Below are 22,294 nucleotides of genomic sequence, written 5' to 3'. Positions count from 1 at the left end.
AGCCTGGTCTACAGAGAGAGTTCCAGGATAGCCAGGGCTGTTACACAGAGAAACCTTGTCTCAAAAAACCAAAAAAAAAAAAAAAAAAAAAACCAAAAAAACACCAAAAAACAAAAACCAAAACAACAACAACAAAAAAACCCAAAAAGTTCTTATGTAAATGCATGAGAAGCCAATAGTCTAGAAATGAGAAAAGAACAGGAAATAGTTACGTAGAAGAGAACAGGTATGCCCAGCCTGGGATGTAAGCTTGCTGTTGTCAATTTGATAGGATCTAGAATCACATAGGAGATAAGCCTCTGGCAATACCCATGAGGGATTATCTAGAATAAGGTGAGGCTGGAAGACCCGCCTTAAATGTGGACAGCATCACCCCATGGACAGGTGTGAGAGTTTAAATGTAACTGGCCCCTATAAGCTCCTAGGGAGTGGCGCTGTTAGGAGTAAGTGTGGCTTTATTAGAGTAGGTGTGGCCTTACTGGAGGAAAGTGTGTCACTGTGGGGGTGGGCTTTGCGGTCTCCTATGCTCAAGATACTCCCCAGTTTACTTCCTGTTGCCTGTGGATTGAAAATGTAGAATTCTCAGCTCCTACTCCAGCACGGGGTCTGCCTGCATGCCACCATGTCCCGTCATGATGCTAATGGACTAAGTAGCTGAAACTTTAAGCGAACCACCCTACTAAATGTTTTCTTTTATAAGCTTTGCCTTGGCCACAGTGGCTCTTCACAGCCCTAGGAACCCTTACTAAGACAGCGGGATTCCCTGACAGGATGAGAAGGAGAAAGCCAGTTGATCACCAGCATTCACCCCTCTCTGCTTCCTGAGTGCAGATGTGATGAGATCAGCAGGCCTGATTCCTTCTGTTGTGCCTTCCCTGCCACAGTGGACTGTGCGCCCAAATAAATACTCCCTTAAGTTGCATTTGTCTGGTATTTTTCCTCTAGTTTTGATTTTTAATTGTGTGTATGTGTGTAAATGGAGGTGTGCGTGTGAGTGCAGGTGCCACTGGACGCCAGGAGAGTGTGTCAGAGTCTCTGGATCTGGTGTTAGAGGTGGTGTGAGCTGCCTGGCATGGGTGCTTGGAGCCAAAGCAGGGTCCTCTGCAAGAGCATCAGATGCTCCCAACTACTGAATCGCCTCTTCAGCACTGTGGCTCAGGGATTCTGCTGCAGCAAAGCAACTAATGCATTTTCCAGCATCATCACCCAGGAGCCTGAGACATTAGAACCAGGGGCCAACCTCAGCCACACAGGGAGTTCAAGGCTAGCCCTGGTTTCCTGAGACTCTGACTCTCATAGGCAATGAAACTATGAATGGCAGGTGTTGTGCTGGAGTATGCATGGGAAAGTAAAATGGGACACAGAGCCCAGGTTGGCCAAAGCGGGAGGTGACAAAAAGCTAGGAAGTAAACAGAAGACAAGGGACAGGAAATTATTACTCTGTCCCCAACCACGAGAAGAATGGCCGGGCATTGAGCTGTATCTTCTGTTTTGAGAATCATGGGAGAATCTGATGAGTGACTTCTCCGGCTTCCCTACACTGCCCTGGGTAATGGGCATTAATCTAAGTGAAGCCTCGCACTGCTGAAGATGTCTCCCATCATGTGTGGGAGTACAGTCATCAACACCCAGAACATCTCAAAGAAAGGCTTAGGAAGGAGGCCCAGGGAAAATTGTGAACCTGATGAGGTGTTGGGGTCAGATGGGCATGGGTTGGAATCCCAACTCTGGTACAGTGTGACCTCAGCAAGTTCTTAACCTTCCTGAGCTCCTCGGGATGGGGGTGATGGGGTTCGTGGCTCATCTCTTCAGCTCTTTGAAGTTGGATCAGAGTTAACACCTGGGAAACACCCACAACAGCTCTTAGGAGAAAAGAGGCACTCAAGGAATGTTAATGGTTGTGGGCAGGGAGGCTCCGTTAGTAAAAGAGCTTACTGTGCAAGCATCGGGAGCTGAGTTTGACTCTCAGAGCCCACATAAAGGCCTGACTGTGTGCTATGTGCTTGTTAATCCCTGGGAAGTGCTGGGAACTCAGAAATGAACGTTGGACTTTCTAGCCAGTTAGTTCAGCCTAATTCGCAAGCTTCAGGCCAATGAGGAACTATCATAAAAAACGTAGATGGTACCCAAGGAACAGCCTACCCACCCCCACACAATGATTGTTATTCTGTAATAGAGGCAGATGTATATGCAAGAATGTGCATGCACACACAATGCTGTTATTCTCATTACCATCACTATGTTTGCTACTACTGGGATACTACAGTAGAGAGTAAGGTTTGTTCTTTATCTGACCAAGATGAGACCAAACTTGGGAAGGGAAGCAGCAGAGAGTAAGCGACTAAGCAGGGAAAGAGAACAGGAACACGGTGGAGAGGTTGTGGCCTTGGAGTAGGTGTGGCCTTACTGGAGGAAAGTGTGTCACTGTGGGGGTGGGCTTTGCGGTCTCCTATGCTCAAGATACTCCCCAGTTTACTTCCTGTTGCCTAAACTGGGCTAAAGAGAGGGCTGAGGTGGCTCCGGTCGCATCTCCAGACAGCTTTCCCTGGGGAGGGGCAAGAGCAGGAAAAAGCTGGCACTGGGTGTTGAAGGTGTAGGGGGATGCAGAGGAAAAAGCTGACACTCAGAGGAATGAGGTTACGACAACCTGCTCCCAGGAACTTGTTTCCCAGCCTGAGCATTCTCGTTAGCAGCGGGAAGCCTACCCAAGGACAAGAGGGTTCAGGGAGAACAAGTGTGGACGAGGGAAGGGGCGGAGGCTCCTTAGAGGCAAATGCAGGCTTTTAGGCTAGTGCCTCTCTGCTAGACAATAGCCGCTTTGAATTTCCACCCCTCACCAAGGTGCCCAGTAACCCCCCCCCCAGTACCCCGAGGCTGTGACTTATCACCTTCTCTGAGCCATATGGCAAAGGGGTAGCCAGGACTCACGCCAGGGGACCTCCAACATGAGGGTGCTAGGGAAACACCCTGCTTCCATCCATGTGCTTTTTGAGAATTTGGTTCCATTCAAGTCTGAAAGGAATGACTTGAATCAGGCTGAGAGGCTGATTTGAAAACCTAGGGGAAAGGAGGGCAGCCCCCTGCATCATCTCCAGGCTCTCAGAATCCTCCCTATTCCTTGGTGTGTTACCACATTGGTCACTGGTGGGTCTTTCCTTTTAGGATGAACTCCTTGAGGGATCCTTTGAGCCTTTATGCCCTAAGCATGGGATCTAGGCTAGGCAATGGTCCAGGCTCTGGGGAGAGGGGTGGAAGGCAGGCTCTGTGTTTATCATCTGTGGTGGTTTGAATGTGAAATGTCCCCCATAGGTTCAAGTGTTTGAATACTTGGTCCCCAGTTGGTGGCACTGTTTGGGGGTGGTTATGGAATCTTTTGGAGGCATAGCCTTGATGGAGAAGTACCTCATTGGGAGGGGGAGGTCATCTTTGAGGGTCATCTTACTTCTTGCTCACTTTCTCTCTTCCCGAGTGTGGATACACTGTGATCAGCCAGCTTTCTGATCCTGTTGTCATGCCACGCCTATCCTCCTGGAGTCAAAAATAACCCCCTTCTTCCTCAAGCCGCTTCTGGTCATAGAGTTTTGTGATAGCAACAGAAAAGGAACAGAATCAAGCTTATTTTCTAGGGGTCTGGATGGAAGTAGCCCCACTGTGTGCTGAACTTCGAGTCTTCCCTTCAGCACTTTACTCTGTTACTGTGACTACCTTAGTGCCAGTCACCCGCTTACAGCAGCAGCCCTCTCTCCCGGCCTTGCGCCTCCCAGTGAACCTCTAGTTTGTGTTGACTCCTAATACCACCTATTAGGCCTTCAAGATCCAGGGTACGGAGCAGGTGGGAGGCCCACGGGACCCTCCTGGCTCACACCCTATCCTAATAAATCCTGCTCTGTGACCTGCTTCTGTCCCTCTGGGCTCACATCTATGTGCCTCCAAGCTTTGTCCCACCCTGACTTCCAGGAACACCAGATCATCGGTGTCCCCTTGGGTACTGTGTTCTTCTGTCCACCATCCCCCTGTCAGGAATATCCCCTGCTGTCTAGCTTCCCACTCAAGTGTCAAAGCTCCGTCTTCCCCGGGATCTTTCTGCCCCATCTCCATGCTCCCAGAATCCCCAAGCATTTATACATCACACCATTGTTTGTTCACCTGTGGATCTTCTCCACCAGACTGACCTCCTCTGGGCAGGGGTCTGCACTTTCTGCTCTATCTCAAGGTTCAGCAGAACCTGGCTGGGGTGGCATGGAGGACAGCGACTGAGAGTATCCCAGGTCCATTCTTGCCAGGAAACTCATTGGTCAGATCACATTCCTTGGGCTTATGTTGCCCTGAGTCAGGGTCTGGACACTAGCTAATGGCCACAGCGGCCCCTTGGAGGTCACACAGCATACTGTCTTCCGTTCTTTTGACCAGCAAGGTAGCTCACTTCCTCTGATTCCGAGGCACATATTTTAAGTGTCAAGGTCACAGAAATTATAACGGTTCTCTCTCTCTCTTCCTCTCTCTTCATACTAGTATGTACGGGTGTATTTGTGTGTAAACACATATGTGTGGATGTCAGGGGCTAGGTTTAGGTGTTGTTCTTCAGGTGACACTCAACTAATTTTGGGGGGCAGGGTCTCTCAGTGGCCTGGAGCTTGTTGAGTGGCTATACTGACTGGTCAGTGAGCTCCCAGGATCTACCCATCTCTATACCCCTTGTGCAGGGATTCCAAGTACTCACCACTGTGCCAGACTTTGTGTGTGTGTGTGTGTGTGTGTGTGTGTGTGTGTGTGTGTGTGTGTGTATGGTATGCATGCCTTGGTGCAGGTTTGGAAGCCAGAGGATGTCCTCAATGTCAATCTTTGCTTTCCACCTTGTTTGAGGCAGGAGCTCTCTCACTGTTTGATGCTGTGTAGATCAGTCTAACTGGCCTTGGAGCTTCCGGGGATTCTCCAGTTTCTACCTCACTGTAGGAGCCTTGGGATTACAGATATGCTGCTCTACATGGGTTCTGGGAATTCAAACTCAGGCCTTCATGCTTGTATAACAAGCACTTTACCAGCCAAGCCATCTCTCTAGCACATACCCAATTTTTTAGTGTGGGACTGGAGGCTTGCTCCCATGGCAAATACCTTACTGAGCCAAATTTCCAGATCCCTGATTCTATTTTATAAACATCATAGACTCTCAATTGAACATATTGAAGATCCAAGTCTCCTAAATTCAGCCTGCGTGCCACCCCTTAGAGCCACTAATTCAGGTTCAACTCATACACACCCAGGCTAGAGTCGTTGAATTAGACTCTGAGGACCCTGATTTCAGTGACTTTTAACAATACCGCTCCCTAGAAGGTCCCCAGATTTCTGGCCTTGTACTTGGGATTTCATAAAGGGTCATCAAAGGTTGAACCAGTGAAGGAATTGCCTTATGTGTGGCTGTGAAGTAACCTGGATATTTAAAATGCAAGTTTCATTCAAATATGGGGTTTGGTTAAAAGAGTTAATGAAGATAAAAAAGAGCCATTGACATTTTAAATTTTGAAAACATTATTTTTGTTTAGAGATGGGGTCTCATACTGTGGTTGAGGTCACCCTGGAACTCTCTATTTAGCCCAAGCTTATCTCAAACTTGTGACAATCCTCCTGCCTCGGCCTTCTGAATTCTGAGCTCACTGAGCTCACCACACCATGCCCTGATAGTCTGATAACACTTCCTTCTCAGCAGCCTGGGTCGCCGTTTCCAAGCTCTCCCTGATGCCGCGGCTCTTGCCACGGCGGTGTTCCATGACAGGCTCTGTAGATGGTGGGGAAGTGGAGACGGAGTCTTTCTACAGGGTGCCCACGCTCTGCTCCATCCTCAGGTCCTTGTTCCTTCCCAAGTCCCACTTTGAGTACTGCTCTTCCTTGCTCTCCCTTTCACAGCAGCCTCGCCTCCCCTTCCCCTCCTTTCACTCACTCCCTGTCTTCTGCTCATTATTTATTTTGGAGTGCCAAAAAGGACATTCTCCCTTTATCGCTCACTCAGAGACCCAGCCCTGAGAGATCGGAAGGGGCTGCTATTCTGGGCTCCTTTCCCTTACAGCTGGCGCTGGTTATTTCTTTATTCACCGACAAGGATAGGTTGACATTCCGCACTGGCACTATCACTGTGGGTATGGTGAACAGATGAACACCTCTGCCCTGCCCTCCTGGAGCTGATGGTCTAGTGGCAGGAAAGAGATACAATTGCAAGAAAAGGTACTACAGCGGATGGGACAGCAGTACGTACTCAGTAAGCGTGAGCAACCAGATGAAACAAGTACGGGAGGGGGCTAGGTTTAGGAGGAAACAGGAATTGTTGACTGAAATTTCAAACAAGATGGTTGAGGACAAGGGGGGCAGCTGTCCTTCCAGATGGCATGTTCTTCTCTTCCTTACCCCACGGAGTCATTGAAGCCCTAACCCCCAACCACCCTTGCAATGGGGGTAATGATACGTCCTGCTTTTGTAGGAAAGGAAAGAGAGGTTGGGATGGGCTTGACGGCCCCAAATGCCACAGCTCATTAGGTTGAAGTGAATCCGTAAAGTGAACTTGTTCCACAGGGTTACAAGCATGTCTCCTTCTAACACCAAGTGCCCTCTGAAAACTCCATGATGTACAGGGGCTTTAGAGTTGGATATTTCCTGCAGCTTGCCATAAACCCACGGAATGGCCATGCCAAGGACACCTCCAAAGTGAAAGGTCCCAAAGAAGGTTCCAGATTGGTCAGGCTTAGAGTCTTCTGTTGGGAACTGGTTGTTGCAATCCCCTAGGCTCAGTTTAGCCAAGAAAGAGGGGGTGGATTACAGTTATGTCCTCCTGAAAGGGGCAGGGTATCACCTTGGCAGAGAGTCAAATTGTCAGACCTCAGGTCTCCTGACTGCTCATGCTGGCTCAATGAGGCTCCATCTGATGCAGATAAAATAGAGCATGTTACAGGCAGTGACCATGCACAGTCGCCAAAGTGCCATGCCCAGAGCTTTATGTGGGTCTCACAAGTGTATGAAGCATAGAAAAGAGGAGAGCCCTACGCGTCACAGGGGCCTGAGTGCAAGTTCTGACTCAGCCACTTTCTGCCATGTGACCCTGGTACATGGTCCCCTTCTCCCACTCACCCGGGAAGCAGAAGCAAGTCAGAGAACATGGGGGCAGGGAGCTGTGAAATGCAGAGAGCAGAGTCAGGCTTGGCTAGCTGCTAAGAGATGCTAAACCACTGGGGCTCCTCTCTGGCAAGGCCCTCGGTGTGGTGAGTGGTGGTGCAGGGTCTTCAGATGAACTACATGGGAGTTTTCCCCAAAGAGCAGAGGACTCTGAAGGTGCTGGATAGGGACGGTATATTGTCATGCTCATGGTCTGCCCAGAGGTCCTTGCTCTTGAAATTGCTAAAAGACACTTGGATTGAGATCACAGAAAAGGAAGAAAACCTGCTGCTCCCTTTCCCTTCCCTGTAGACATTGTGCGGGCTATCTCCCCCTTCCCTTGACTTCCCTTGGCCCTCACTTTGGCCAATTAGGAACTGCACAGCCCCATAGCAGAGTCCTTTGGCATCTTTTATTTTATAATAGACTCATGACTCATTATTATTATTTAAAAGAATTCCAGGAAGAAAAACCAAATCATTCTGATCTCTCCTGCACTCTCTCCATTCTAATAATGCTTGCATTCATTTTAATCATATTAGGAAACTCTGAATCAAGATACTGATAAATATTCTTGTGCACCCACTGGGGGCAAAGTTCCTAGACTCTAGGAGCTAGAGAAAGTCAGGTTATCCCAAAAATAATACATTAACAGGGAACAATGTACACACACCAAGAAGGCTCGGTTAAAGGCAAGAGTGTCCGGAAAGGCAGGTGGCCTCCCTTAGACCAAAAGCTCTATTCTTTCCCTCTGTAGAAACAAGAGTGCATGCTGAGAGGCCTGGAACATTTTGCCACCTTTAAGGCCAGCCGAGGACTATGCAGTTCTGAACTTAGAAAAGACAGTTAGGGACAGTGGAGGTGCTAGTCATTCCAAGAGAGTGAAGGTGCTAAAGAGACAGCAGAGGTGCCATGCACAAGCAGATGGGGGCACTACTGATGCTACAGGAGCTGGGAGGTTCAGCGGGGGAAGGCACCAATTTGGACAGAGGGCAATAATTTTGTTGTTCCTTACAGTGAGGTAAGGGGCAAGAAAAGAGGGACTGGGGTGAGGGTGGTTTCTGCACCAGCTCCTGGCTCCTCCTCTGCAGGGTTGGAAGTCCTCTGGGGGAGATTGGAGTGGGGACAAAAGGGAGGCAGGAGCTAGAGAGGACCAACATGGTGAGTCTCTTGTCCCTGGAGATGATGCTTCCTCTGGGGTTACAGCAGAGGCTAATTCTCCAAGAGGTAAACCACTGGGGTCCAGAGATGCTGTACTTGGAGTAAACCATTCTTATGACCTTTTGCAGATTTGACTAAGTTTTTTCCCCCTGAAAGAGTCAGTTCAGTTCCCCACTCCAGGACTCCTAAGACAGCTTTCTGAACAATTTGAAGGCTTGCACCCAGCACTCTGTATATGCCAATATCACACATAGCCCGTTCTCTTTCCCACCACAGGCTTGAATCCCAGTAAGGACACCCACCTGCCAGAGAGTTCAAGTTCACACAGAGAGAGTTCTCAGTTATCTGCTGAGGGGGAAAATAAGGCCTGAGGTGTTTCCTTGATCTTTCTCCTTCCCCAGAGTGTGCCCTAACAGGTGGCCCTGTGCCTTCTCATCCCTCTGCAGACTCATCAATTTCAAAAACAGCCACAGAGGCAAGGAACTGTTTCCCAATTCTTTTCATGAAGAGGTAAAAGAAAATAACCAGCCCAAGAGACCACATACAAAACTCCTACTGGAAAGTAGAGAGCGAAAGAGACGAGCGGAGGCCAGGCCCGCTTTGCAGCCGCGGTAATCGGCAGCCTCTCAGGGAGGAACTGAAAACCTGTCCACCAGGTCTCCGGTGTGGGCACACAGCACAGTTCAAGACAGGATAGGGAAATCTTTTTGGAGAGTCTCCTTTCCCACCCTGGGCCCTGATTTGAGGAAGCAGAAGTGCTGACGGCCCACTCCTCATTGAAGTCGACTCAGTTCTGACCACTCAGAGGCACAAACTTGTCAATACCATACAAGCCATACACGCCAATTCACAGGATCCTGAGAACCCCCGTTTTTGAAAGAACATGCAGTCTGAAAATCAGCACCTCCATCCGCTTCCTGAGTGGCCAAGCCCTGGCTTCCTGAGGTAGTTCCAGGCCTGTGAAGTCCTAGGAAAAAAACTCCAGAAAAGAGAAAGCCAGGCCAGACAAGGCCCCGAAACTCCCTAGCTCTTCCAAAGACGTGTGCCTTGACTCCACGTGGGAGAAGGGACTATTAACCCAGCCCTCCCATCACCGCCTGGAGGCAAGTGCCTGGACTGGGCACCCGGGGAGGCCGCTGGGGACAGTGCCAAACCCACAGTTCCTGTGCACATCACACAACTCTAGGGGAGTGTTGCAATTCTAATCCTTTATAGTCGATTGAGGAGGAAGAGAGTGCAGTTGGGAGAGAAAGCTAAAGAGGGGTGCACAGCAGTGGACACCGAACAGATGGGCTTCTAATGAAAATACTTAAGCCTTCTGATGCACAAGTGACCCAAAGCCGCCGCAAGTCTGCATGTCTACTGCGAATTATAAGATGTTTAACAGATCATAGTATTAAGGATCCGTCAATAAACCCCTGATTAAAAAAGTATATTTATACCAATTCACCAATATCTGATTACATTTGCCCTAAAATAAAGACACAGATTGTTCTCTAATTTTTCTTGGCTGCAGATCTCTTATTCCTCTAACCAGAATCCAAGGAATGCAAATAACTGCCAGGATCATGTCCCCAAAGCAGTCCTCATTCACTTCGCTTTCTTTCTCTTTCGGCATCAAAGCTTGCCATAAATGTTTAATTACATGGAAGCTGCCTTTCCACTGCAAATGACTGGCGCTATGAAAGGCTTTTCATTTTTTAAGAGAGGCGGAATGCGTGTGTGTAAAACGGTCCCTATTAATTTCCTGATATTGACTCTCTGGCTGGGGACGAGCATGGAGCGTTCGGCAGAGAGCGTCTCTGCAGAATGTTAAAGGCAGGGCTTGGACTGAGAAAGGGTACCAAATGCAGTATGCGTCAAACAGACCATCGCTCAATGAAGTCACTTAGCTATTCAAAACATGTTCAGCCATCACTCAACCGTTTGCACCAAGAACACTGGGAGGGGGCATGTGATGTGAGCTCATTCCCAGACTGGTGTTTGGCTCAGTATGGGTTAGATCCCCAGGACCGCGTTAGTTTTACCCTCTCCCCCATTTGCTGGCCCCAACTCCCTGCAGCACCATCCCACGTTGAGCTTAACAAACAATCCTGCAGTGCTCACTTCCCGACGCTGCCTCCAAGGGCCTCCAGTCTTGATTCACATCAGTGGAACACACACGCGAGCCTCCTTCCACACAGGGGCATATGTGTCTCTCTGCCTGTCTTCCTATAGGTGCCTTGTGCACGCAGACAGATATAGCTATGCAAATGCACTCCTTCATATTAAAGTCTGTGGCTAAATTCAGCTTGTATGACCTGCAGAGTTTCCCTCCCTTCTCTTGTGTTTATTAATGTGTCCCAGAAGCACCTGCCTCCTCCCTCATGCCCTAGTCTCCCAGTCTTTACACCATGGAAGCCCCTTGGTCCGTGGCACATGCAGCACACATGCCCCAATGACTCTGCAAGATCAAGGCCAACAGCTGGCACCCCCCACCCCACGCTTTCCCATTCCCTCTCAACCTCTCCATGCCCTCGCCTCCTGCCTGCACAGTGCTGACTCGACTTGCTTTCGGATGACAGACATGTCACTCTGTGTGGAAGCAAATCGGCGCTCAGCCTAACCCGCAAGTGACCGCTGTTTATTAGAACTTGGGTTTGTTTCCTGTGAGAGACGCATGCATTTATAGACTTCGTAAATGTTAAACACACACACAGCCAGCCACCTCGAATGATACGTAGGACTCATAGACATTATGAAATGCTCTTGAACTCGGCTTGAGCTCCTGGAATAATTAGAACCTACCAAATAAGGATTCTTAGAAACAACTAATTTCTTTTCAAAAAAAAAAAAAAAGGAGATTTTGCAGTTGGTGATGGGTTTGTAACTTTTGAGGAGTGAGGGGAAGAGGAAGAACCTTTTCCAAATCCTTAATCACAAAAAGCCGAGTGGCACGCAGGAAAGGAATTGTTTCCCCTCCTCAGAGGTGGCAAAGCTAGACCCAAAGGCAAACCTTAATGACTCCAAAGCAGCCGGAGCACATCTGAGTCTACAGACAATCTCTTGTTTTCACCGTAGCATAGATCATTCCAACGAGGAGGTTTGGGAGGATGGGGTGGAAGCCAAAGAGTAGAGAGTGTGGGTTTTGCTTATTGATTTTCTTTCCTCTGAAACTAACCCAGCCAACCTTGATCTGCAGCGGCAGCGGCGGAGGGAGTGAAGTGGGAAAATGGTGGAACGTGGAGGGGACTTATTTGGAGTCGGGTGGGGAGGGGGAGTGCGGAGGGGAGGGGCGGCGCGGAAAGGGGGAGGAGGTAAGAAATCAAATACCTTCGAGGCAGCAGGTTCTCCATAATCCGGAATGGGTCATAACTTCCTCGTTCTTTTTGCTGGTTTCATTCTCACTGACACTTTTGGTCTTGCAAACCCCTCTGGAGTACAGCCAATAGTCGGTTCCCACAGCGATGGTCATCAAGCTGAAGGCAGCGAAAGCACCAACGGTGGTTAAAAGCATTTGAACACCTCGATCAAACAGCCCCATAATTCTTCATTATATAAACACCCAACCGACTTCTGGTTCTCAGGAGCGTGTGTGTGAGGGTGCGAATGGTAATTCCACTACTAATATAATGGATATATGTGTGAATAGAGAATATGGAGAGATATAAAAAAAGGGAGATAAGAAAGCTCACGGAAAAGTGTGTAAATTATAAAGATCACACGGGAAGAGAGGCTTGCCTTTTGAGATCAAAAAACTGTTCCAGTTGCAGCAATTTTTTTTTTAAAAAAAGAAAATAAATAAAAAGACACCCCCCACCCCCCCAAGTGAGATGCCTTAATCTCTTTTCCTAAAATTCTGGTCTCCAGTTTCCATATGTGATCGCTAATTTGGAGATGGCTTCCACAGCGCGCCAGGAAACAGTCGAATTCTCAACACCATCTCTCATGGTCCGGACCTAGACAGTTAGAGACTGGGAGAGCCGGGAAGCAACCTTCGGTCTTCGTTCGCGGCTCTGCGGCCTGCGCCATGAAAATCCGTGGCTTCGCCAGTTCTCTTCCTTGGGGAGGGAGGGGGTTCTTGGGGTGCCTCCGTTTCAGAGGAGACTGCCCAGTCTTCTGCAAGCCCTCGAGCTCAGCTGCACCGGTGCGGGGGTCTCGCCTCCCATGGTTGTGCCCCGGCGGCAGCGGCGGCGGCGGCGGCGGCGGCAGCAGGGCTGGCGGGCGCGGCGGCGGCAGGACGAGCAGCCGCGGTTATTGTTGTTGGCGGCGGGGGTAGTGTCGGCGAAGTGGGGGAGGGAGGGGGTTTCTCCCGGAGAATCGAGGCGGGGTTCCCTCCCCCGATCCGCAAAGCTCCTTGGAAGCCAGCGAGTGAGCCAGCGATGGGGCGCGCGAGCCGGCGTCTTGCAGCAGGCAGGCCCGCCCGCCTCCCCCGCTCGCGGCCGCGCAGCCCCGGGCCAGGCGCTCCTAGCTACAGCATCGCCGAGCTGCTGAAACGGACAGGTCTCCCCGGCCCGGCGCTCCCACCTACTGCATCGCCGTGGTGCTGAACTGGACAGCTCCCCGCGACCGGGCGCTCTCACCTACAGCATCGCCGCGGTGCTGGACTGGACAGCTCTCAGAGCAGGAGCGCCCACCTACTGCGTCGCCGTGGTGCTGAACTGGACAGCTCCCCACTCTGTGCGCTCCCTGAGCTCTGTAGCCCGCCAGGAGTGGGGCCAGGGCCAAGGGGCCTCTGTCCTCCAGGGACGGGCCAGGCCAGGGCCGAGCGCAGGGCTGCCTGGCCTCCCCGGACTCCTGTTCCACAGTTCCGGAATGAGCGCTGGCCGGGGCCTCCTGGAGCTGAGAGGAAGGCGTAGCTGGCGATCTCTCTCTCTCTCTCTCTCTCTCTCTCTCTCTCTCTCTCTCTCTCTCCTCTCTCCCTCTCTCTTGCTCTCCCTTTCTCTCCTCTTCCCTCCCCCCCCCCTCGGTGTTTCTTCCAGATCAGCTTCCTTCTCATTCCATCTCTACGTGCCCAGAGCTTCAAATACAGCCTTCCCAGTCAGACTGCCACAAAACTTCAATCAGCTGCTTTTCCGCCTGGAAGAGATGGACATAGAACCTAGATGGGTAATTACAAACATAATCTCTATGTTCTTTTTTCCTCTCCAATCATGGGTTGCACAATTCTTTTTGGGAAGGGGAGGGGAGGTTGTTTTATTTTATTGGTTGGATAGATACATCTCTTTCCTCATTCCCTTCTTGATCTCCGTGTCTTTCTGGCTAATGGGGGTGTGCATAGCTCTATCTGTGACTCTGTAGTTTTCCGTGAAATTCTACATCTTACTTCTACAAGTAGACATTTTGGAAAGATTATTTACGTGAAAGAACGAGAAAAGGGTGACTGGTAACTGGGGCTCGGGCCATGATTCTCATCCCAAGGATAAAGATATTTTCAGGAGAAGTGGGTGAGTGTGGATCTTTCCAAGTCCCTCCACCCTGACATTCATAAATGAGATTGAAGAGATTTTTAAAAAGTGTTTCTGCTACGAACAGGGAAAGACAGAAGCCTCCTCTTGCTCACCAGAACTGTGAGATCGGGTTAATTCCTGTGCCACCTCTCCACCAGACTGTGCGTGCAACTTTTAATGCAACCCTGAAAATTGAAGCACTTCAGCAATGCTCCCAGCTGAGGATGACATGTTTTCTCCGACCAGTTTTGTGACTAAGTAAAAGGAGAACATATAAGGCAGGCTCGAGGGTGTGTCTTTCCTTTGGGGGAGGGGCTAGAGAAAGCTGTTTCTCGAATGAGTCAGTTGAAGGGCGTAGAGAGAGACGCTTTGGTTTCACAGTTTGGTAATGCCACCCCTCCCCATTTCATCTTGAGATGAGTTGCTCGATAATTTATCAGTGATCCAGAAATTAGGGGTGTACACAGGAGAGGGTTGAAGTTGAAATAGTTTCTTAAGGTGCAAAGCCCACTGCCTAACTTCTTCCTTGCACCTTCCAAGTCACAGGTAGAAACTGTCTGCTTTGCTGCCCTGCATAAAACTTCCTTTTCTCCCAGTTTCTGCTCCCTTTTAGACCAGAAGGACCCTTCTGAGGACTGATAGCTGTCTTTCTGGTTTGGAGCGAGGGTCTTGGCATCTGGAGAACAGGACTCAGAGTTCTAAAACTGTACTAAGGGTTTTAGTGTAAGCTGAAGCTGGCTTGCAGGGGAAGGGTTCTCAGGCCTTGGTTTCCTGTACTAGGAGGGTAGGATTAGCAGTGGGAAAAAGGGAGGGATGGTCTGCTCATCCCAGGGGCAGTTCAATCGTGGTTTGTGTGGATGTTTTTCTTGGGTTGCTATCCTTATACTTCTTGGTTGTGAGCTAACCTTTAATGGCTGAGCCATCCTCCAGCACCACTGGGCTGCTATCCTTAAGAAAGATGGGAAGCACAGGTGTCAAGGATCCTGAGATCACCTACGTCTTTTAAAGAGTGCAGCTGGGCAGAGATGCTTGGGTGTCCTTATATGTGTTTGAGAGGTTTCCCTTCATTGGTGCCTGTCACCTTGACTGCCTTTGACCTGCCCATGCATGGGGGGGGGATACTTATCCATTGCCCTCTTCACAACCAACCCCTGAGTTCCTGCTCAAAAGGTATCCACAGCAGAAGCTCTGAAGCCTGTTTGTCCGCAGACTGCTAACCTCAGAACTGCTGACAGTGGTTGTAACATTCACAGCATTTGATTCATCTTCTGGCCAGATCGTCACCAGGAAAACAACAGGGGTGGAGGGGGGAAGGGAAGCAGTCTCCACAGCCAGCATGGAGATAGTAGAGACTGCTGCAGCAAGAAAGGGCCTGGGTACACAGCTTTACTGGGGACTTGGGCATTTGCCATATTCTGTCCAAGTTGGCTTCCTGAGGAAGTAGTTTCAGTGTCTGGAAAATGGGTATCTTGGTACCCATCCACTCTTTTCAGAAGTGTCCCAGCTACTCTCTACTTTTTACTACCTGCCACACGGCTGTGACGTTGGTCACGCTGATCACACGTAACTGTGCTGTGACCCCTCATGGCCTCATAAGCTCTTGAGGCCAAGAGCTGAGTCGTGGGTCGCAGTTAAGACTTCAGAATCCAAGGAAGTTCTAGATCCATAGTAGACGCTTGGTGAATGATGCCCAAGCAGCTGCAGTGTGGACTTCCTATGGCAGAAGAGAGGTGGAGAGCCTGGCATAGATGCCTCTCATTTCTTTGCCCCATTTTATACCTAAAGTGCTCTGTCTTAATCTTCTGTATACCTTTTGACTCACAGCCTCCCCGCCTCTACAAATGAGTTATATGCCATAGGGTCCTTCTGTAGGCCAGGAAAGGCCACCTGGGAGAGCTGGCCCTGCTCAGGCCCTATTTGCTGCTTGGGACGCACCAGGCACCTGCACTTAGTGGCCGCTGAATGGATGTCTAGGGAGCAGCTTTGTGTGACTGCAGTTTGTTACTTGGGAAGGGCTTAGAGGAAATTAGCTGAAATGCCACGGGCCTATTTTGAGCTGCCTCTTTGATGGAGTGGAAATAACATGGGATTTGGGCGCAGCAGACCTGGCCTTGAAGTGCAAGGCTGCTGTTTCCTCGTTGTTTGACCTTGGACAGTTACTTAATCTCCCTGGAAACTTGTATTTTCATTGATCAAGAACTGGGGGCACAAGCCTTATGCTGTGGTCACCAGAGTTATATGTTAACAGTTATGACAAAGGCTGACATTTATTGGATACTGACCCATGCTGAATCCCACAAACCTCCGAGGAAGGGGTATCACCTTACTCTAATTTACAGGTGAGGAAACAGAGCCACCTAAGGATGCAAGCATCTAGTATCATTTTTCAGACTCAGGGCACGACAGACCCTGGAGTCTAGTCCATTTCTGAGTGTTCTGAGGAAGGGCCTTGAATCAGGACTGTCTGCTTCTCAGCTGCAGTTTACAGAGAAACTTCTGGGTGCCAAGTATGTTCACGCTGATACCACACTCAGGTCAAGCAATTCTCAACCATGTGCTAAGAGCCTTTCCTTTAGGTGAGGTCACATCCCAAGCCCAAGGTCATATGTCAAGTAAGTGGGTCAGCAGAGACACGGACACATTGAAATGACTGACTGCCACTAACAAGTCCAAAGCTGATTCATTCGCTTTTTTGTTGTTAGTTTGGTTCTGTTTTTTTGAGACAGGGTTTCTCTGTAACTTTGGAACCTGTTCTGAAACTAGCTTTCATAGACCAGGCTGGCCAAAAACTCACAGAGATCTGCCTGCCTCTGCCTCCCGAGTGCCGGGATTATAGCCGTACGCCACCGCTGCCCAGTTTATTTGTTGTTTTATCTGAACTCAAGCATCTGCTGTGTGTCGGGGACTGTGCTGACTCCTGGCAAGTGGGGCAGTCTCTGCAAAGGTAAAGGGAAGGAGTCAGGCATGGCAGCACATGCTTATGATCCCAGCACTCGGGAGGCAGAGGCAGGAGGATCATGGTGATTTTGAAGCCAGCTAGAGTTAGATAGTGAACATAGACAGAGAGACAGACAGACAGACAGGCACACACACATACACATATACACATACACACACACACACACACACACAGAGAGAGAGAGAGAGAGAGAGAGAGAGAGAGAGAGAGAGCAGGGTCAGAAGTAGTTAGGCCAAGATGGGGGTAGGTGGGGAACTGAGAAGAGAGAAGATTCAGGCTGGGGAAATGGCCTGGGAAAGGTTTGGATGTGTGAGAAGGGGTGACTGGACAGTTACAAGGAAACAGAACAACAATGTATGGTTGACGCTGACACAATGATGGGAAGTACCCAGCAGTCTTGGAGAAGAGGTCAGAGCAGAAGAAATAACTTGGAGGGGAACTCTGGATGGGGGTGTGGCGGTCAGGAGCATCTGGGGAGAGTCAGGTGAGCACAGGGACCCACACTGAGGTGGGAGAGCATGAGGAAGGAGCAGGTATATATGCAGGTGTGGGGAGGGGAAAGATGAGATCTCTGCCTCTGTCACGGAGCTGGTTGCCATGTTCTGAGACCTCTCCACTCCACGCTCTCGTTTTCTCTCTTCTCTGCATGCTAATTAATTAATTAGGGATGCAAATCATTCATTTGATTTCATTCTATTCCCAGCAGAACCCAAATCTCACGAAGGCAGAGATTTTTATCCACTGTGTTCTTGCTGTATTTCCAACCCACAGAACACAGCCTAGCGCATAGTAGGTATACACTAAGAGGGGATTCTTTTACTGATGTAAAAATCCAGTGTGTGCTGTCTCTGGGTTACACAATATGCTGAGGGGATAGGGACAATGCTGAGATAAAGATCAAATCAAAGAACTTGACAAGTGGCCTGGTAATCCAGGACACCATGTTCGCTTGGGACAGTCATCGGAGTCTGACATGACATGCTCTGCTTTCCTACTCTGGGCATATTCTTGTGGTGCTAAATTTTGTATCTGGAATTTCAGACTGATGTCCAAGATTGCCTGGCACATGTTAGGTCTGCAAGAAGGGTTTGATGAGTGAATAAACAAAAGGCATTGCAAGCCCGGGGGAGCAAGCATAGTTTTATCCTAACGGGGCTCAGAAGGCTTCTTGGTGACCAGAAGGCCAGAAGAAAAGGTTGTAAGTGGCCAGGAGAAGGGGGATCTTCAAGCAAGGCAACACGAGTCGGCATCACAGAGGACAAACCAGTAGAAAGGGAGGTGCCCTTGGTTACAGGTACCCACTGGATTTTTTGTTCTTGCTCAGGAGGAAGCTGGGAGGTGGGGCACAAGAGACTGTGGAGCCAACTGCATCTGGCCTGGAATCCAGCTCTGCTATTTGCTGTGTGGCCCCATGCAGGGATTTAACCTTTCTGGGCTCAGCCTCATCTGTGGGTATGGGAATCATGCCACCTCATCCATCCTTTGTTCTTGCCATTTCCTCCTGAATGTGCAGGTCAGGCCTTGGCATTGCCCACTCTCACCTCCTGGAAGGTGCGGTCCCTCACATCCATAAGTGGCCACAGATATAGAGGCCTGTTTTGTCTCCACTGCCCTGAGGTTTTGCAGCCTGACACATTCTCACTAATGATCTGAGGTATCTGTTCCCCCTCCGCCCCGCCTTTCTTCTTTGGGTGTCAAATCCTGTCTCTTGTCTGTTGCAAAAGCCCCAGCACCTAGAACTTGCCAGAGTATGGAGTTGCTGGGTGACAACTTTCTGGATGCCTGAAGTGGGTTGTGGTCACTGAGCAGGGAGTATGAGGCATTCAAAGGTCAAGAGATGAAGGGCCTGGCTTTGGTCACTGGGGTGTGCTGGGGGTAGCTGGGAAAGGTGCCATTCGTGGGGCTTCTGAGGTGGGAAGGCCCAAGCAGAGCAGTTATCCAAGGTCTGGGAGAAAGAGATGCCTGGAGAGAGGAAGTTTTCCCCAGCAAGCCTTGAGGTGCTGGGGCAATGGGCTACCGAGCTTATTCACTGGGGGTGTGATTTGTTCTGAGTCGGTGGACAGCAGGAAGCCGAGCTCTATGGAGGTGTCCATGACAAGAATCTCTGTAGGGAAGTTGCTTCTCTCCCGGGGAATGCCACCCCCAGCCAGAGCTATGAATCACAGCCTGAGGGCGGGTGTGGGATTCCCCACGAGCTGAGCCACCCATGAAAATCATGAAAGAAAATTAATAGCATGGCTACAGAGGAGAAAATTTCAAATCAAAAGGGCACACGATAGGGCAGGGCATGGCAGGGAGAGCGAAGGACCGCCAGAGCGGAAGCATGAGGGAGAAGGAGGATGCCATGGTGAGTAGAGAAGACGCTGCATAGGAGAGTGGCCGCCAAGTGTGAAAAGGCAGCCGCCACCACCCCTGACCACCTGAGTTTGATCCCCAGGATCCACATAGGGGAAAGAGAAAACTGACTCTCACAGGAGACGAATCTGGGTGAGAAGACGGGGTGAGGGGGAGACAGGGCTAGTCCTGAATGGTCTACTGACCAGTCACCCACCTCACAGGCTGAATTCTTTCTCTCTCCTTCCTTCTGGAGGTTTCTAGATCCCATGACAACCTCAGAGCCTTGCATCAGCATCCTCTGCCAGGGAGCTTCATCTTCAGGAGCTGGCTTATTCCCTAGTTCCTACAGGTGCAGAGAACAATCACACAGCAAAGTCTGACCCCATTGGCTCCTCATCCCCGCTCGACATCAGCCCTTTGCTGCACCTCACTTCCCGCAAGTGTTAATTTCCTTAGTTTTGGTGTTAGCTCCAGAGCTGAGCTGTGCCATGTTAGGATCTCTGCCTTTTGTAAAGTGTCTGACACACAGTCGGTGTTCAGTAAACACACGGAATCAGTGGTAAAGGCCAAGGGTCTGTAGGGAGGGAAATGGAGGCTTGAGCATCATGGGAGAAGGAAGTGGGGATGGCTGGTTGGAAAACCCACCAGGACAGAGGCAGGGCCAGTAGGTCTTCATGAGGAAGGTGCCTCTGGAACTATCAGGAAGCCTTCAGCCGTATTAGAGCAGTATGGAGCTTACCTAGGGGCAAGGAAGAAAGACCAGAGATGACCTTGCCAATAAATCTCAAATTGTGAAGATGGTGAGTTCTGGGGAGGCAGGGCTGGATATCACGTGGGCTGGGGAGGGGTCCCTAAGAATCAGCTCCCAGTCTTGATGCCTCCTAGCAATGAGAGCCCAGGAAGGTGACAGCTTCTCACCCTGTCTGAAAAGTGAGGCAGCAACGCCTGCCTGGAGGTACTTGTTCTGATAATTAAATAAAATATCGCGAAAACGCACTCACAGTCCTCCCGTGGTAAGCCCTGAATAAATATTAGCTGCATGTTAAGCTCCCATTGGCAGTGTGCGCTTTGAATAAAACACAAAAGTGGGAAAGATGTGGTCCCTGCTCAGGAGGCACACAGTCAAGCGTCACTCAGCATAATGTGGGAGACAGGATGTGGGTGAGGGAAAGAGGAGGGAGGCCTGGCCCTGCGTCCTCTCAGAGGGTGTGAAACTCCACTCGGGGCTCTATCCAGAAAGGATTTTGAGGAACTGGTAACCGCAAGCCAGATGATGGCGTAGGAAGCCGAAGAGGCCCCGACTGGAAGGATTTTTAGGCAAAGGGACTTGAGGTAAAGTGGTATGGGACCAAAAAAAAAACCAAAGTTGGTGGAGCACATCCGTACATGAGGCAGTGGGTGTCTGCCTCCCGGACAGACCTTCCCAGAGGCGGATGCTAAGCAATCGACCACACACCCGGCAGCTGTGAGCGTGGCGAGTGGGTGGGAGCTACAGATCATTTTATTTCCCCAATGTGCCAGGAGGGACTGGGGGTAGGAGGAGGGGAGAACAGGCAAGAGAGGCCGTGGATGCAGCCTGGTATCTACTGCGTGCCAAGCTCAAGGAGGCCCAAGGAGGAACAAAACTAACTGAGGTCCTCGGGGCAGGATGGGTGATGGCAAAGTGGGGAAGGCTTCCTGGAGGAGGTGTCTTTTACCCCACTTCCAAACGAATGGACAATGCACAGCCTTGTTCTGCCTCTTGGAAGCCAGCTTTCCCGACTCTGCAGGCTTAAAGGGCCTACATCACTTATGGGGCTGATGGGGCTCAGAGGGTTCTGAGTGAGGCAGAGATCCTTCCGCGGGCTTGGGCACCAGGGACCGAGGTACTGATATCATGCGGAGATATAGATCTGCATCAGGCTGCATCCCTAGGGTTGAGCAATTCCTGAGTCCCTGCTGCCTGCTGGATCCTCAGCCATGGGAGGCCGGACAGAGGCTATGTGAGAGTCAATCTTCACTGTCAGCTTGGCCAGAGTTAGAATCAGAGAGGTTGCGTCGTACCTGTGAGTATGTCTGCAAAAGTCTTCCCAAAGAGGAGCAGCTGAGGGGGAGCGACCCGACATGAATGTGGGCAGCAGCACCCCACGGGTTTGGATAGAATAAGAGGGAAGTCGGGAAAGCCAGGGCGGGGACCGGCCTCCTTCTTTCCCTATTTCCTGGTCCTTAGAATGTGAACAAGCCATTGCTTCGCCTCTTACAGCCAAGATGGAGAGGTTCAGCGGTCACATCTTCCCTCCTTGATGGATTGAAACTATGAGCAAACAAACCTTTCTCCCCTTGGGCGGTTTTGGGTCATTTGGACACCGTGAAGAGAGAATAATGAATGCGGATCATAGGGGAGGCATTCACGGCTTCTCCCTGCTTGTGTGCTGGCTCTTGCTGAGGGTTAATCCCATGGACGTGGCTGACACAGCTTTTTAGACGTGTGACCAAGGTCCCTGAGGGCTTTGGAGTACCTCATGGCCAAGTGCAAGTCCTTATATCCCCCAGGTCAAGGGCAATGAATGGGCTGTCAGAATGCTGCTTCCCGCAAACAACTCCCTCTGCTGCGACCCAAGTCTCAGACCAGGGGGCGCTTGGGACACATCTAGACTTGTTCTGCCACTTTCTCTTCTCATTGCATCCTAGGTGACCCAGTCAGGCTCCTGGGTATCGAGTCCTTGTTTCTGGTATCATCTGATATCATCATATGGCCTTTGTAATTTTTAAAAACAGGATCTCCTGTAGCCTAGGCTAGCCTCAAAGTTGCTATGCAGCCAAGGATAACCTTAACACACACACACACACACACACACACACACTCAGACTTTATTTTATATGTATAGGTGCTCTGTCTGCATGTATATCTGTGCGCCCCATGTGTGTAAAGACCTGAAGAGGGCTTAGATCTCTTGGAACTGGAGTTACAGACAGTTGTGAGCTGCCATGTGGGTGCTGAGAACAGAACCCAGTTCCTCTGGAAGAGCAGCCAGTGCTCTTAACCACTGAGCCATCTCTCTAGCCCCTGAACCTTGAATTTCTAATTCTAATTCTCCTGCCTTCATCTCCCAAGGACTGGGATTACAGGCGTGCACCACCACACCCAATTTTTGGAGGTGCTGGGGGTAAAACCCAGAGCTTCATGCATACCGGGCAAGCCCTCTGCCCGAGACACATCCTCACCCCTGGCCCTGGTGACCTCCATAGAGACAGCACTGGTTTTCAAAGGGCAGGGCAGGGGGAGGAGCTG

At 50.3% G+C, this 22,294-nt stretch overlaps 1 protein-coding gene and 1 long non-coding RNA gene across 3 annotated transcripts in view; one reads left to right on the top strand and one right to left on the bottom strand.

Annotated features, from left to right (window-relative positions):
- Positions 1-12,748, bottom strand: part of Cacng2 (calcium voltage-gated channel auxiliary subunit gamma 2) — a 129,232-nt gene extending 116,484 nt beyond the window's left edge. The window contains exon 1 of the mRNA XM_048427379.3: positions 11,611-12,748. Within this exon, the coding sequence (XP_048283336.1) occupies positions 11,611-11,821 (211 nt within the window). The 5' untranslated portion in view covers positions 11,822-12,748. The remainder of the gene's footprint in view (positions 1-11,610) is intronic.
- LOC125395733 (uncharacterized) lies at positions 12,747-14,008 on the top strand. Of its 2 annotated transcripts, none has more exons than XR_007230636.3 (2): positions 12,747-13,724; positions 13,813-14,008. It is a non-coding gene; the product is annotated as an uncharacterized LOC125395733 (long non-coding RNA). The 2 variants fall into 2 exon arrangements; XR_015735641.1 differs by having other exon boundaries at positions 12,753-13,386.
- The last annotated feature ends 8,286 nt before the right edge of the window (positions 14,009-22,294 follow it).

This window comes from Myodes glareolus, chromosome 19 (assembly GCF_982192425.1).
Source record: "Myodes glareolus chromosome 19, mMyoGla1.1, whole genome shotgun sequence".
Taxonomy (NCBI): domain Eukaryota; kingdom Metazoa; phylum Chordata; class Mammalia; order Rodentia; family Cricetidae; genus Myodes; species Myodes glareolus.
This window is presented reverse-complemented; position numbering and strand designations above follow the sequence as displayed.